This window comes from Mytilus californianus, unplaced genomic scaffold (genome assembly GCF_021869535.1).
Source record: "Mytilus californianus isolate M0D057914Y unplaced genomic scaffold, xbMytCali1.0.p SCAF_4, whole genome shotgun sequence".
In the NCBI taxonomy this organism is placed as follows: domain Eukaryota; kingdom Metazoa; phylum Mollusca; class Bivalvia; order Mytilida; family Mytilidae; genus Mytilus; species Mytilus californianus.
In genome coordinates this window covers 89,589,050-89,603,330 of record NW_026262690.1, presented here as the reverse complement: position 1 = coordinate 89,603,330, position 14,281 = coordinate 89,589,050, and the positions used below count along the sequence as shown (strand labels likewise).

At 33.0% G+C, this 14,281-nt stretch overlaps 1 protein-coding gene across 4 annotated transcripts in view; it reads right to left on the bottom strand.

Moving 5' to 3' along the window:
- LOC127698792 (EH domain-binding protein 1-like) overlaps positions 1 to 14,278 on the bottom strand; it is a 99,434-nt gene extending 85,156 nt beyond the window's left edge. For all 4 annotated transcript variants that reach the window (XM_052202458.1, XM_052202460.1, XM_052202459.1 and 1 more), the window contains exons 1-4: positions 14,170 to 14,278; positions 7,663 to 7,784; positions 7,047 to 7,104; positions 974 to 1,123 (exon numbers count right to left, since the gene is read on the bottom strand). In XM_052202458.1, coding sequence (XP_052058418.1) covers positions 974 to 1,123; positions 7,047 to 7,104; positions 7,663 to 7,763 — 309 coding nt within the window. In that variant the 5' untranslated portion in view covers positions 7,764 to 7,784; positions 14,170 to 14,278. The remainder of the gene's footprint in view (positions 1 to 973; positions 1,124 to 7,046; positions 7,105 to 7,662; positions 7,785 to 14,169) is intronic.
- Positions 14,279 to 14,281: the final 3 nt, after the last annotated feature.

The window sequence follows — 14,281 nt, the reverse complement described above, 5'->3', positions numbered from 1 at the left end:
AGTTTTGTCCGTCTTTCACTTATAAATTTTCTATTTCGCCCCACAGTTGAGAAATGTTGAGCAAATCTGTTTACTCATACAGAGCACCTGAGATGCCCCCCCCCCCTTTTTACTGGTTTCATGTTGATCAGTCTTTGTTTTTTATGAAGTGTTTTGTGGAGAGTTTATCTTTTCATTGATTTTTTTTTCATATTTTTTTCAAAAGTTTTGTGGGCTGTTGTCTTTTCATTATTTTTGTTTGTTTTTGTTTTTGGCATTTTTGGTTTTTCTTTGGCTTATGATTTTTACCTTTGGTATATTATGCTTCTTTTTCTTTTCTATTCTTATTTTTATCAGTTATCTTCATTTTCAATGCTTGTTTTGTTGATGTTTTGTGTTTTATGGTCTTTACACGATATTATCTCCTTGTTAGCTATAGTTTATACATGTATATAAGTATGACCATATTATCATTAATTGAAATAAGGGCCTTTTAGAATATGGGCCAGGTTAAAAAAGGGGCTAGGAAACAATAGATTAATATTTGGAATATTGTTCCCCCCCCCCTCCCGTAATATTGTATGTACTATATTGTATATATTGAAAACTATATAGTGTGGAAGGTGCCTGCCTACCTCCTGATCCAAAGTTTATGAAACAAACCTCAATCTATATAAAAACAAGAATGTGTCCATAGTACATGGATGCCCCACTCGCACTATCATTTTCTATGTTCAGTGGACCATGAAATTGGGGTAAAAACTCTAATTTGGCATTAAAATTAGAAAGATCATAGCATAGGGAATATGTGTACTAAGTTTCAAGTTGATTGGGCTTCAACTTCATCAAAAACTACCTTGACCAAAAAATTTAACCAAAAACTTTAACCTGAAGCGGGACAGATGAACGAACAGACGGACGGACGAACGGACACACAGACCAAAAAACATAATGCCCTAAGTGGGGCATAAAAATGCTCAGTTTAATAATTTACATCTTCTAAAAGAAAGGTCCATTCCTTGTCCTCATACTCTGCATGTCTGCCATCTCTGAACAATGTCACTTGTGTTTCTACATTCTCTGGCACTGTCCATGTAACCATGCCATTGTATGGATTCTGTATGGTTGGTTCCCAGGTATGAAGCTGAAACAAGTTAAAAAGCATTAAAGAAATCTGAATTATAGATTAAATTACTCCACGTAAATTATAAATCACAAACAGCACACAAGAGTGTTTTGAACACCCCCCTCCCAAATCACTGTATATCTAATGGTATGAATTAAATGAGGTGTGGGGGTGTACATCAAAGAGAAAGCAAGCAAATATAGACATGTAGAGGTCAATATATGGGCTTCAAAAATACACAAGTGTCTAAACAAAAGCAAAGCTAGAAATATTCCTGATTCTAGAAAAGCCTTCCTGATGTTTATTTAATGTAAGGGAACAACCACTTAACTCTAAATTGGGAGGGTTGGGTATGGGTCTTTTTCTACTAAAAAAATTTCTGGTTCCCAACTTCAAAGAAAAAACAAATTTTGGTTGTTGTCTAGCTCATGTTTTTCCAACATCTTTCATTCATGCTCAGATTTATTAAAGACTTCATAATTTGTACTTCTTTATGAAATTTATTACCATCATTACCATATGATATTTAAATGCAAATTATCATGCACATGTGTTTTACATGTATTATTTCCACATAAATCAACTATTGAGAAAAATTGTAACATGTTAACAGAATGTGATTATTGAAGTTTTTTTTACTGAGCATGTCAAGAATTTGAAGAAATAAAATAACCAAATACATTTTAAAATCTAATAAAATAAGATCTTCCAGTGTGCAATTAAGAAAGTAAATAAAATATAAAGTGTCAACTTGAATTACATATCTTCTGATATATACTTATGGGTACTTATCATAATTAAAAAAATACTTTAATTAGTAACACTTAGAAGTCATGACAATATATCTATTTATACATTCACCTCTTCCATTATACATTTCATTTTCTATAACATAGAAAAAACATTTATGAATATGAGCATTGAGGGCAGTCAAGCCACTTTATCCTTGGTTGTGCTTAGAGTACAGAAAAAATTAAATATTTGTAAAAGATGAAAATACAATTTTCCATACGACACTCTTGAAAACTTTGAGCAACAACAGCTATCATATTTGCCATCTAATCAGTGACCAAAAAGTTAACAGTATCTTTGAAATAAAAGCTATAAAATTTTATTCCTATAAAGTTTCAGTTAAAATTAGATGAGAAGACTATTTTGAAATCTTGTAATTGACATTTAGAAATGAACAACAGCCTAACCAAACTAGATTTTATCACATCTTATCTTTATAGATGTTTAGCATAATATTTTTCAAAGGAATTTGATGTGATTTAATTATCTTTTTGGTTTCAAATATTACACATATTTATTTTTTACCAAAGACATAAAATGCCCTATTACCAGCTATTACCAACAGGTAGCATAGATCAAAATTGGCTATACAAGGTTACAAAATCCATTGTATTGTAATGGCAATCGAAAACACAGACAGAAAAATCAGCTGTTCACCATAGTTTTGAATGGTAACCTGGAACACAGGTCCTATCTTATCTGCCATAATGGTAGCTGGTAATAGGGTGTGTAAAATGCATGAAAAAAAATATTCATTTCATGTCAATAGTGACTTCTTGAACAATTTACTGTCCATCATATTTTTGTCCTAAGATGGACAGATTTTGTAATTGCCACAAAACTAACATAACATTAAAAGATCTAAACATTTTCAAATTCTCATAAATTTCAGGTACTAAGAGTTGCTCTTGTAATAATATGTATCTCCACAATTACCGACAGAATTTGGTGGCTATCATTTTCATCTAATCACAACAAATTCATTTTTCTACAAAGGACCTTCCATACATTATTTGTGCAAAAAACGCTATAGCATAAGCCAGTTCTTTAAAACTAGAGGCTCTAAAGAGCCTGTGTCGCTCACCTTGGTCTATGTGCATATTAAACAAAGGACACAGATGGATTCATGACAAAATTGTGTTTTGGTGATGGTGATGTGTTTTGGTGATGGTGATGTGTTTGTAGATCTTACTTTACTGAACATTCTTGCTCCTTACTATTATCTCTATCTATAATGAACTTGGCCCGGTAGTTACAGTGGAAAATACTTTGTAAAAATTTACAAAAATTTACAAAATTTATGAAAATTGTAAAAAATTGACTATAACGGGCAATAACTCCTTAAGGGGTCAATTGACAATTTTGGTCATGTTGCCTTATTTGTAGATCTAACTTTGCTGTACATTATTGCTGTTTACAGTTTATCTCTATCTATAATAATATTCAAGATAATAACCAAAAGCCGCAAAATTTTCTTAAAATTACCAATTCAGGGGCAGCAACCCAACAATGTGTTGCCTGATTGGTCTGAAAATTTCAGGGCAGATAGATCTTGACCTAATGAACAATTTTACCCCCATGTCAGATTTGCTCTAAATGCTTTGGTTTCAGAGATATGAGCCAAAAACTGCATTTTACCCTATGTACTATTTTTTAGCCATGTCGGCCATCTTGGTTCGCGGGCGGGGTCATCGGACACATTTTTTAAACAAGATTCCCTAATGATGATTGTGGACAAGTTTGGTTAAATTTGTCTTAGTAGTTTCAGAGGAAAAGATTTTTGTAAAAGATTACAAAAATTTACGAAAAATGGTTAAAAATTGACTATAAAGGGCAATAACTCCTTAAGGGGTCAACTGACCATTTTGGTCAAGTTGACTTATTTGTAGATCTTACTTTGCTGAACATTATTGCTGTTTACAGTTTATCTCTATCTATAATAATATTCAAGATAATAACCAAAAGCTGCAAAATTTTCTTAAAATTACCAATTCAGGGGCAGCAACCCAACAATGTGTTGCCTGATTGGTCTGAAAATTTCAGGGCAGATAGATCTTGACCTGATAAACAATTTTACCCCATATCAGATTTGCTCTAAATGCTTTGGTTTCAGAGATATAAGCCAAAATCTACATTTTACCCCTATGTTCTATTTTTAGCCATGGCGGCCATCTTGGTTGGTTGGCGGGGTCATCGGACACATTTTTTAAACTAGATACCCCAATGATGATTGTGGCCAAGTTTGGTCAAATTTGGCCCAGTAGTTTCAGAGGAGAAGATTTTTGTAAAAGTTTACGGACGACGGACGACGGACGCAAAGTGATGAGAAAAGCTCACTTGACCTTTCAGGTCAGGTGAGCTAAAAAGAAGATGATTATATTTAAGAAGTTTAAATATAGAATCATGGACAGAGAAGGGATGCATGATAATGCAAATAGGTCAAATGATCTTATAACCTATAAATAGTCAAAGTAATTTCCACTTTATGTAATTTACAGTAATTGTATCTTACCAGGAAGAATAGACTTGTCTTAAGTACTTATGTTTCATAAGTTTACTACACTGTATTAATTTTTAAAAATACCATATTTTTATTTTTTAAGTACATTACTTAGAAACTTCTTGACTAATTGTATGACTATCTTAATTACTAAGTAATACATTGTTTTAGCTAGCCCAAAACAGAGGGGTGCAGCTTCGCTCTGCCCTTTCTGTGCAGCCCATCTCCTTAGTCCTGCCCTAAGCATTTTTGTTTCTAATAGAAAAAAGATACTTTTCAATATGAAACAAGAAATGATTGTAACAGGATGCTGTTACGAAGTCTCCCAAACGAAGCTCCCATAATTCGTAATTCCCAGGGTCGCCTGACATTGGACAAAGTCCAGTGAAAATTGGTTTGGTCCAGTAAAGTAATATGCATTAGTGATGCCTGGGGACTAACCCTGTATATCAATCAAATCATCTTGGCATGACAAACCAGAATATATATGGTTTAGGGGTGGGGATCTCGACTATTTACAAGATACTTGAACATTGGGGGTTGGGGGAACCCCTGGGGACTGACCCTATACGTCATTCAAATGTTTGAGACATGACGAACAGGAATATATATGGTTTAGGGGTGGGGATCTCGACCACTTACAAGATATTAGATCTTTCTTAAATGGGAAGGGGTGGGGGTGACCTCTGGGGACTAACCCGGTATTTCATTTGATGTGCTTTATCATAACAAACCAGAATATACATGGTTTAGGGGTGGGGATCTCGACCATTTACAAGATATTAGAACTTTCTCAAATGGCAGGGGGTCGGGATGACCCCTGGGGACTAACCCTGTATATCATTCAAACCATCTTAGCATGACAAACCAGAATATACATGGTTTAGGGGTGGGGATCTCGACCATTTACAAGATATTAGAACTTTCTCAAATGGCAGGGGGTCAGGATGACCCCTGGGGACTAACCCTGTATATCATTCAAACCATCTTAGCATGACAAACCAGAATATATATGGTTTAGGGGTGGGGATCTCGACCACTTACAAGATATTAGATCTTTTTTAAATGGGAGGGGGTGGGGGTGACCCCTGGGGACTAACCCTGTATTTTATTTGATGTGCTTTATCATGACAAACCAGAACATATATGGTTTAGGGGTGGGGATCTCGACCATTTACAAGATATTAGAACTTTCTCAAATGGCAGGGGGTCGGGATGACCCTGTATATCATTCAAACCATCTCAGCATGACAAACCAGAATATATATGGTTTAGGGGTGGGGATCTCGACCACTTACAAGATATTAGCACTTTCTTAAATGGGAGGGGGTGGGGGTGACCCCTGGGGACTAACCCTGTATATTATTTGATGTGCTTTATCATGACAAACCAGAATATATATGGTTTAGGGGTTGGGATCTCGACCATTTACAAGATATTAGAACTTTCTCAAATGGCAGGGGGTCGGGATGACCTCTGGGGACTAACCCTGTATATCATTCAAACCATCTTAGCATGACAAACCAGAATATATATGGTTTAGGGGTGGGGATCTCGACCATTTACAAGATATAAGAACTTTCTTAAATGGCAGGGGGTGGGGGTGACCCCTAAAGACTAACCCTGTATTTCATTTAATGTGCTTTATCATTTAGAACATTATTAATTAAAAAGATTGTGTCTATCACAAACGGTTTTCAATTAATAATCATTTGAAAATTTTAAAAAATAAAATCCCATAGGGTTCTATAGTAAAACCCACCTTTCTTTTTGCCCCTCAAAGTACCCCTTTATAAACCCCATTGCAAAAACAAAACCCTGATTGCACCACTAGACATGTTAGTCTAACATATTGTGAAACCCTAAGTTAATCTGACAAGCGGTTTTGGAGAACGGGTGCGGACAAGTTCAAATTTAAAAGCGGCGGAAGAAGAAGAAGAATAATAATAATAATAAGAACTGAGCAAAAACAATAAGTCTTCCCAAACTTCGTTTGGGAGACTTAATAATCATTTTAACCCCTGTGAAAAGTTTGGACAACCCCAAAATATCATAAATTCTGAAAAAAATACAGGCCTTCAGCTATTTTCTACTCTTTGGTCAGGTTGTTGTCTCTTTGACACATTCCCCATTTCCATTCTCAATTTTATTCAATTATTTCAATTTTTCACCTATTAACATGATTAAGTTTGTCCCTTTTCAGATAAGAAACTGCCTTTTATCTTAAAAACTGTGCCCCTCAACTATAAACTCTAGCTAGAACACAGTTAAATATTTGCATTTTTCACTTTGTTCTTTAAATTTTGTCTTACGGGCAGATGTCCCATATCATATTCTTGTTTACGCACACAACATACAATTCATCTTAAAATGAGGAACCAGAAAAAATTGATTTTTACAGAATGAAGTGTTAAAGCTTTTAGAGTGATCCTTTTACAACAAAATAAACAAAGAATAACAACTACAATGAAAATCTATCATATATGAAACATGGTCAATGAAAATCTATCATACATGTATATGATTATGAAACATGGTCAATGAAAATCTATCATATATGAAACATGGTCAATGAAAATCTATCATACATGTATATGAAACATGGTCAATGAAAATCTATCATGTATGAAACATGGTCAATGAAAATACCTGGGTTGATTTCCTTCTGCTTCTTCTTGTCCATACTATACATAGTTTGTTTGGTTGCCTAAATCATCAAAAATACACAAAATTAGAAATTATTTTTTATCAGAAGTTTGATATGTCATGTAAGTTTTAATTTTTACATTTTACTTACATTCAATTTTGTCTCAGGTAAATTCCACTTAGAGATTTAAGAATAATTATTTCAAGAAGATAAAGTGCTAATAATCTATACTATTATTTTTAAAGGCAGATAAAAATGCATCCAGTTTCAACAAACATTTTATAACTTATAACTTTAAATTTATTGTCTCAGCAGAAGCCAGAACAACTATAGCTGCAAATAATTCAAAGACACATAATTTTTCTAAAAATATCAGTATTTTTTTAACTTTAATATATCTTTTTATTAGTACATGTAATCATTCATTCTTTGAAATGCAGCAACACAGTATAACCTTGCAGTAAAACATCTTAAGTTAGTCCCAACATTTGTTCATACATGTATTACTTTTGGTTTTCAATGAAACTCAAAAACATATTTTTACATAAATCAAATACATGTATGAACATACATGACCTACATCATTGTCATGTATATAAGATATTTAAATATTCTTACCATTTCTTTGTACATTCCACTTCTAATTCCTGGTATGATGCAGTAAACTGGAACTTAGATGCAGACTTCCCTACTCTCTGGAGTCTTTTCCAAACACTCATTATTGTTAATTATTTCCCATTCTAAAAATGCAAGGAGGAAGTTAATTATAACATCCTGACCAAGGAAATAATAATAATACATATAATTTCTTTGTCTTGCCTGATAAAAGTGTAAACAGGAAGAATAATATTCAGAACGTACTAAGGTACAGTGAAATATTCATCCACCTAACTTTTGACAAACAGTTAGTGTTTTTCTAAGGCAGTGCTATAACTAAAGACTGGAAAATGCAAATTTTGCTTAATTATGATTACTGTTTATAATATCTTGGATGCATTCTAAGAAATGGGTTATTAGTCATGTTAGTATACTTTTCAAGAATGTAATTTTAAAACTTTTCGTTAAACATGTTAAAATTATCAAAATGACAAAAAATTATCAAATACAATTCATCTTTAGATTTCTATTCTAATATACAATAATATGTTGGACAGACAGGCTTCTAAAATTTATATCAGGCCTTAAAAAAATGTGTTTCCACAAACTCAAATGACCCTTTTTTGTAGTGAATACCATAACAAAAGTTTTGCCATTTTTAAACAAGCACTGTTAAAGTCAGACTGTTTCTCTGGTTGAAACAAGTTAAAAACTTAAAAAATAAATATGGAATTTGTCCATGGGACAGACAATGCCCCCGCTTGCATATAACATTATAAAGGGACATAACTCAAGAATGGTAAAAGTGACACAACCCAAATTCATACTTGATCTGAGTTTTGTGGTATTAAGCATTGTGTATAAGTTGCATAACATTTGGTTGCAGCAAACTTAAGTTAGAGACCAGAAACGAAAAAATTTAAGGAATTTTCCATTTGTAAAGGGCACAACTCTAGAATGGTAAAAGTGACGCTACCAAAATTCAAATTTGATCTGTGTTTTGTGGTAATAAGCATTGTGGATAAGTTTCATAACATAAATGGTTGAGGCAAACTAAAAATAGAGAACAAAACCAATTTTGGGACATAGGGATGTACAGATGTACAGACGTATGGACGGACGTACAGATGGACAAGGGTAAAACTTTATACCCCCTCGTCGGGGGCATCATAAAATATTTATGCACAATTTTCCACCATTTTATAATAGTGGAAATTATTAGGCAGCTACCAGTAGGTATAGGTATTGTTTTGTTTGCCCTGTCAGAGGTGCCAACTATTTAACCACTTTGCATCCATTTATTTCCAATAGCCTCAATATGTTTAAGGGAGGAAGTTCACTGTTATGCAGTTGTTATCAATCTACCTACATTTGACAGTAACATTTCTATCTTCATATTTCTGCATTCATTCACATCTTTGACTAGCATGTGCCTTAGCATGAGCGGTTTTCATGATTTTATTTACAACCACTGGATTGAAGCCACTGCTTGTGGAAGATTCCTCCCCAACACAGCAGTAAGCACTTCGGTGTTGACATGAATTATCAATGATATGATCATAATTATAAATTAACTGTAAACAAAACATTGAATATTTCAAAATACTAAGGATTTTCAACCCGGGAATAGATTAACTTATCTCTAAGCTGTTTTTTCATCCCATATTTGAAATCTCCTTGGAAAGTATACCTTTATCCTGGGAATAGTATACTGACGTCCCAGTTTTATCCTGGGAATAGTATACTGACGTCCCAACTTTATCCTGGGAATCCATAATTTTGGGTCCTCAATGTTCTTCAACTTCTTAACTTTATTTGGCCTTTTAACTTTTTTGATCCGAGTGTCACTGATGAGTCTTTTGTAGACAAAACAAGCGTATAGCATACAAAATTTTAAGCCTGGTATCTACGACGAGATAATTATATGCAGTTTAACAAAAGAAATAAATAATAATTAATATGATACTAGTAATATTTAATTACAATATTGAAATGGCTTAGGGAAGCCATTTTTCCTTACAATTTATAAAACATTTTTTTTCAGATGTATTTGTTTATCTTTAAACGAAGCTGGTCTATTATCCATTCAAAATACATAATATCTTGCCATTGCTTTGTCAATAAGAATGACCATTTATTGACCATTTAAAAAGGGACTCATTAATTACAGACAAGAACCTTTTTAAGACAAATTTAGCTTCCAGAAAACAAATTATACCTAAAAAAAATAAATTTGTTTGCCTATCTCTGACCGATCTGGAAAAAATGGCCTGACCCCAAAAATTTAATTGTAATATCTAAAAAAATATCTTTTTTTATTTATTTTGTCTGTCATGCACCTTACTATTAGAATAACCATTTTGATCAATGCCAGAAATGATTTTCCTGGATGAATGTTAATCATCCGTGTTTTCAAACTTCTGAGTGATGCATTGTTCAGTCATTCGGAAAGCTTTGTGTCAGTAGGTAGAGATGTTAGAAAAGTCTGTTGTGTTCCGATGTATTCTAAAAACATGGAACAAGCCATGAAAATGCACTAATTTTCGAAAAAAAATCACCTTAAAAAATAAACAAACAAATAAATAACAAGAAAAAAATAAAAAATGTATGAGTTTCTATGAATAATGGTGAGAGGAGGCTTTATCTGTTCATTGTTTCATCGAAAGTCTGAAGGTTAAATATTTTTTCTGTCTGAGAGAAAGCTGCGAGCTGTGTTGTTTTTAACGATTTTATTTAAGGGCTTTTCCTCAGAAAATGAAGATTGAAATAAACACAACAGTTGAATACTTTGGCTTGCATGAAGACACATTAAGAGGTTATAGATTCGTGTAAACGAGGTTTCACAAATGTGAGGCAACTTGGACTTGAAAATGCCTGCGTTTCTTACCACATCCCCTGTAACCCGTAACAGAATAGTTTCAAGAGTATTATGGAGTTTGTTCATTAGGAAATTGGAACATACATGACATATATGAGGACAAGAATATTGAAGGTTTGTATTCTACTTTTTGTATATTCTTTATAGGCACGATAAGCATGATAAGGTGTATTGTTTCATGTTTTATAAATGAACCTGCCCCACACCTATCATTTTCTTTCTCGATTCCTATCTGTTTGGCCTTGGATTTATATGGTAGGGGATGTAAATGCATATTTCCTAGGGGAGTGCTGCCCAATTTTTTTTCAAGTTAGAACTTTCGTCATATTTTTGTATCCCACTACCGAGCAGTAAAGAATGTCTTCTCAAAGAATGTTTTCAGAAATAAATTGTAATAAAAATATTCTTGTGTCTAAAACACAACTCAAACAGCTGTCCAACATGATGTTTTTCTGATTGATTTTCTTAAGGTCTGAGGGTCATGTTGAAAAATTGGTGATGTTCAACATTGAATATACTGAGAGATTAATTTTAATATCAATGTGTGCACTGCCTATGGATAGATAGTCTCTTGAAAGTGATGCTTTTGAAGACTCAATATTTGCTGTTCCATTGTAGTTCACTAAGTATCAATTTTCTTACCTAATCGCTGACCATAGATGTCAATTTTCAAGTACAATAACATACAAGTGATAGTAGTCATATAAGCAGATGCTTTAGTTTTATTATGACCATGATGACTTTTATGATTGTGTATACATATAAGATATTTCAAGATTTTGTCTGAATTGATTAGGGAAATTAATCCCAGTATTCCTTTGAGTGCTTATTGTCCCTAAATTGATGGCCTTGTAGTTTTAATTTCATGCCCAATTGTTGTACAAAATGCAACTGATTTTTATAATTTATTACACAAAACACAACCATGCATTTATGAAGTTCTGTATTCCTGAAAATTGAATATTATTCTTTCTTTGGGTTCCTTTTCCTATTGTATTTTATTGACCTGAAAATAATACCTCACTTTGGAGATAGAAATATATTTAAAGGGTGATAACCTAAATGAAAGGATTACCTAACCAGCTAAAAGTCTCTTTTAACAGGCTGTCCAGAAATTTACTTGTATCACAATTTTAAAGGATTTAGGCAGCCTGCTTTGCACTCAGTGTCTGCTTTTACGAGATGCATACTGATATAAATTGTCATAAATGATTTTCATAGGTCATAATAACGTTGGCAGTAGTTCCATTCAATGCCAGACGGCTACCTTGCTACATGTATCAATTTGACAATTACAAAAATAAGTACCACAAGATTAATGTTAAATATATAAAAAAAAATGACTTTCAGACAAAAAAACTCCTGACAAAATATTCTATAAACATAATTTAAAAGATTTACACAGTTTCTCAGTTGAATGCAATCACCAATGTACACAGAATTATGTATTTTTTATAATGGATTTTTCTTTCTTTGCATTAACTTGGTTGTACACCAGTTTTTATCTGCCATTTCCAACCCCCTAAGAATTTTTTTTCTAGAAAAGCACTAATCAAAAATGTCTGATTTTTAGTAAAAAAATCTAAAATTTGGCAAGTAAATTAAAATTCCAATCTTTAGTGATATACAATGTACCAGCATGTAAACTGTATACCATTTCTTCCATCTTGATAAATTTTTTACAAATTACTTTTTATTTTAATAAAATAAAACGATTTGCCTACCTACCTACCCACATCTAAGATGATGGGCAAACAAACATATTTTTTATTATTGGCCTTAGTGTCAAGAAATTATTAATTATTTCAAATGAAACATGCATTAAATTCATGCATTATAAATTGCTTTTTTTTTAAAATTTATGCTCATTAAAGTGAATTTAACTTATAGCAGAAAATGCACATTTGTTCAAGAAAATAGGGAATGTTGAGGTTTTTTTTTTTATTATCAATGATAATTTTAATAAGATAATACATTAACTATTTTGTTCATATTGATGATGGAAGTGTTTAACGACCTTGACTGGCTTAACAGCCCTCACACCGTCGGCTTTGTGCCCGAAGGCGTTTGGTGAACGTTTAAATATTTTCATGCGTGACGATGGAAAGTTGGAAAGGACAGCCGCCATTTTGGTTTTGGTAAGATCTTTTTGGTTTGTTAACTATTTTGTTGTTGATTACTGCCTTCACAACCGCTGCTTTCAGGGCCAGGTTGGTCAGCTTGGCAGCCCACTAACCACCATGATGAAGTACTGGTCGATGAGTCTCGGATATAGTAATAACGATGACAGGAAGCTTTATCAGGACTAAAGTCGTAAGACAGTGAAATGGCGGTCCATTATCCAACACCTACGATACAGACCCTCAGACGTCAGTCGGCATAATATGTCCCCCATAATGGGTGTTACAGACCATATGCTAATGCTGGTATTTACGCAAAACTTGAAGTTTATACAACGTACTGTACAGCGTTGGATTGGTTTCTGTCATCGAGAGTAGTGTGTCGTTGATCCATCTATCAGTAAACCAACATCGTAGATAGTGGGTAAAGTGGAGCTGACCTAGCACATCCTTTCAGCTGTAAGGACTGAGACGTGATTGTGATGGATCTGATAAAATTTTTCGTCAAAGTTTAGCTCATCAGTCAGGGGACTTATTTAAATAAGTGATTTTTAAATCACTTATTTAAGTAGCAAATTCGAAGTTTTGTCACAAATTGTGATTTTGTAGTTTTACCAAAATTTTAAACACAGGTTTATATATAATATCTTTTCATTAGTAAAATTGAAAAAAATGAATTTTTTGCTTCTTTTAAGTAGCAAGGTTTATGCCTTTGATGCAATCATTTACCTGCAAATTCTATTTTAGTTGAAAAAAATGTTATAATAATGGCTTTACATAATGAACTGATACTTTCTTAACAAATTTTTCCCAGCAGTGGGAGTATTTTTCCTGTAAAATCCAAGGTTTCATCTTACAGATTATGTAATAAAATTCTACTGTTCGCGATCAAAATTTCACTGTTTGGGGGGAGGGATTGAAATTAGTGGGGGTTATTAAAATAATGATTCTTAAAGAAGTGATTTTTATGTCATTACCCTAGATTCAGTACAAGGTCATCACCTGACATGACCTGGTCATCCTATCAACCTTTATGGACATAATGTTACTTGAATCAGTGATTTAGAAAATCACTCATTTAAGTAAGTCCCCTGACTGCTTATATACCCACGATTGTTCATATTGTATAAATCAACTGTAATTCATTTAATTGTTTCTATAAAATGATTTGTTTTAAAAGTATATAAACTATTTTTTTCTTCTTGAAGTTTCTTGTGGCTGATTATACTTAGTGAAACTGTTAAACAGATTTTTAGTTTTCTGAGATACAAACCAAGATTCATTTTTAAATCATAGATCTTTTTTAGGCCATGCCTTAATTTTTTCAGTTGTACTGGTCTGTACTCATAATACAATTCTAAGGTATAAACAGCTATATTAATTATAATTGCCGAAATCAACGATGAAATTGATAATCAGGGATTGAGATGCTGAGGACAGCGAAAGGCGACTTCAGGAGATTAAAGCATTGTTTCCGAAGTAAGACATTCAAATTGTAAAGCCACGGGTGATACATATGTCTTGTTATACCTATATCACTGAATTAACTTTTGCCACTAAAATGTATCAGTAAGTCAATCTAAATTATTGATAGTTTCCTTCAGACGATATCGAGTATCTCCATCTCTCTGCGCCATTTTGA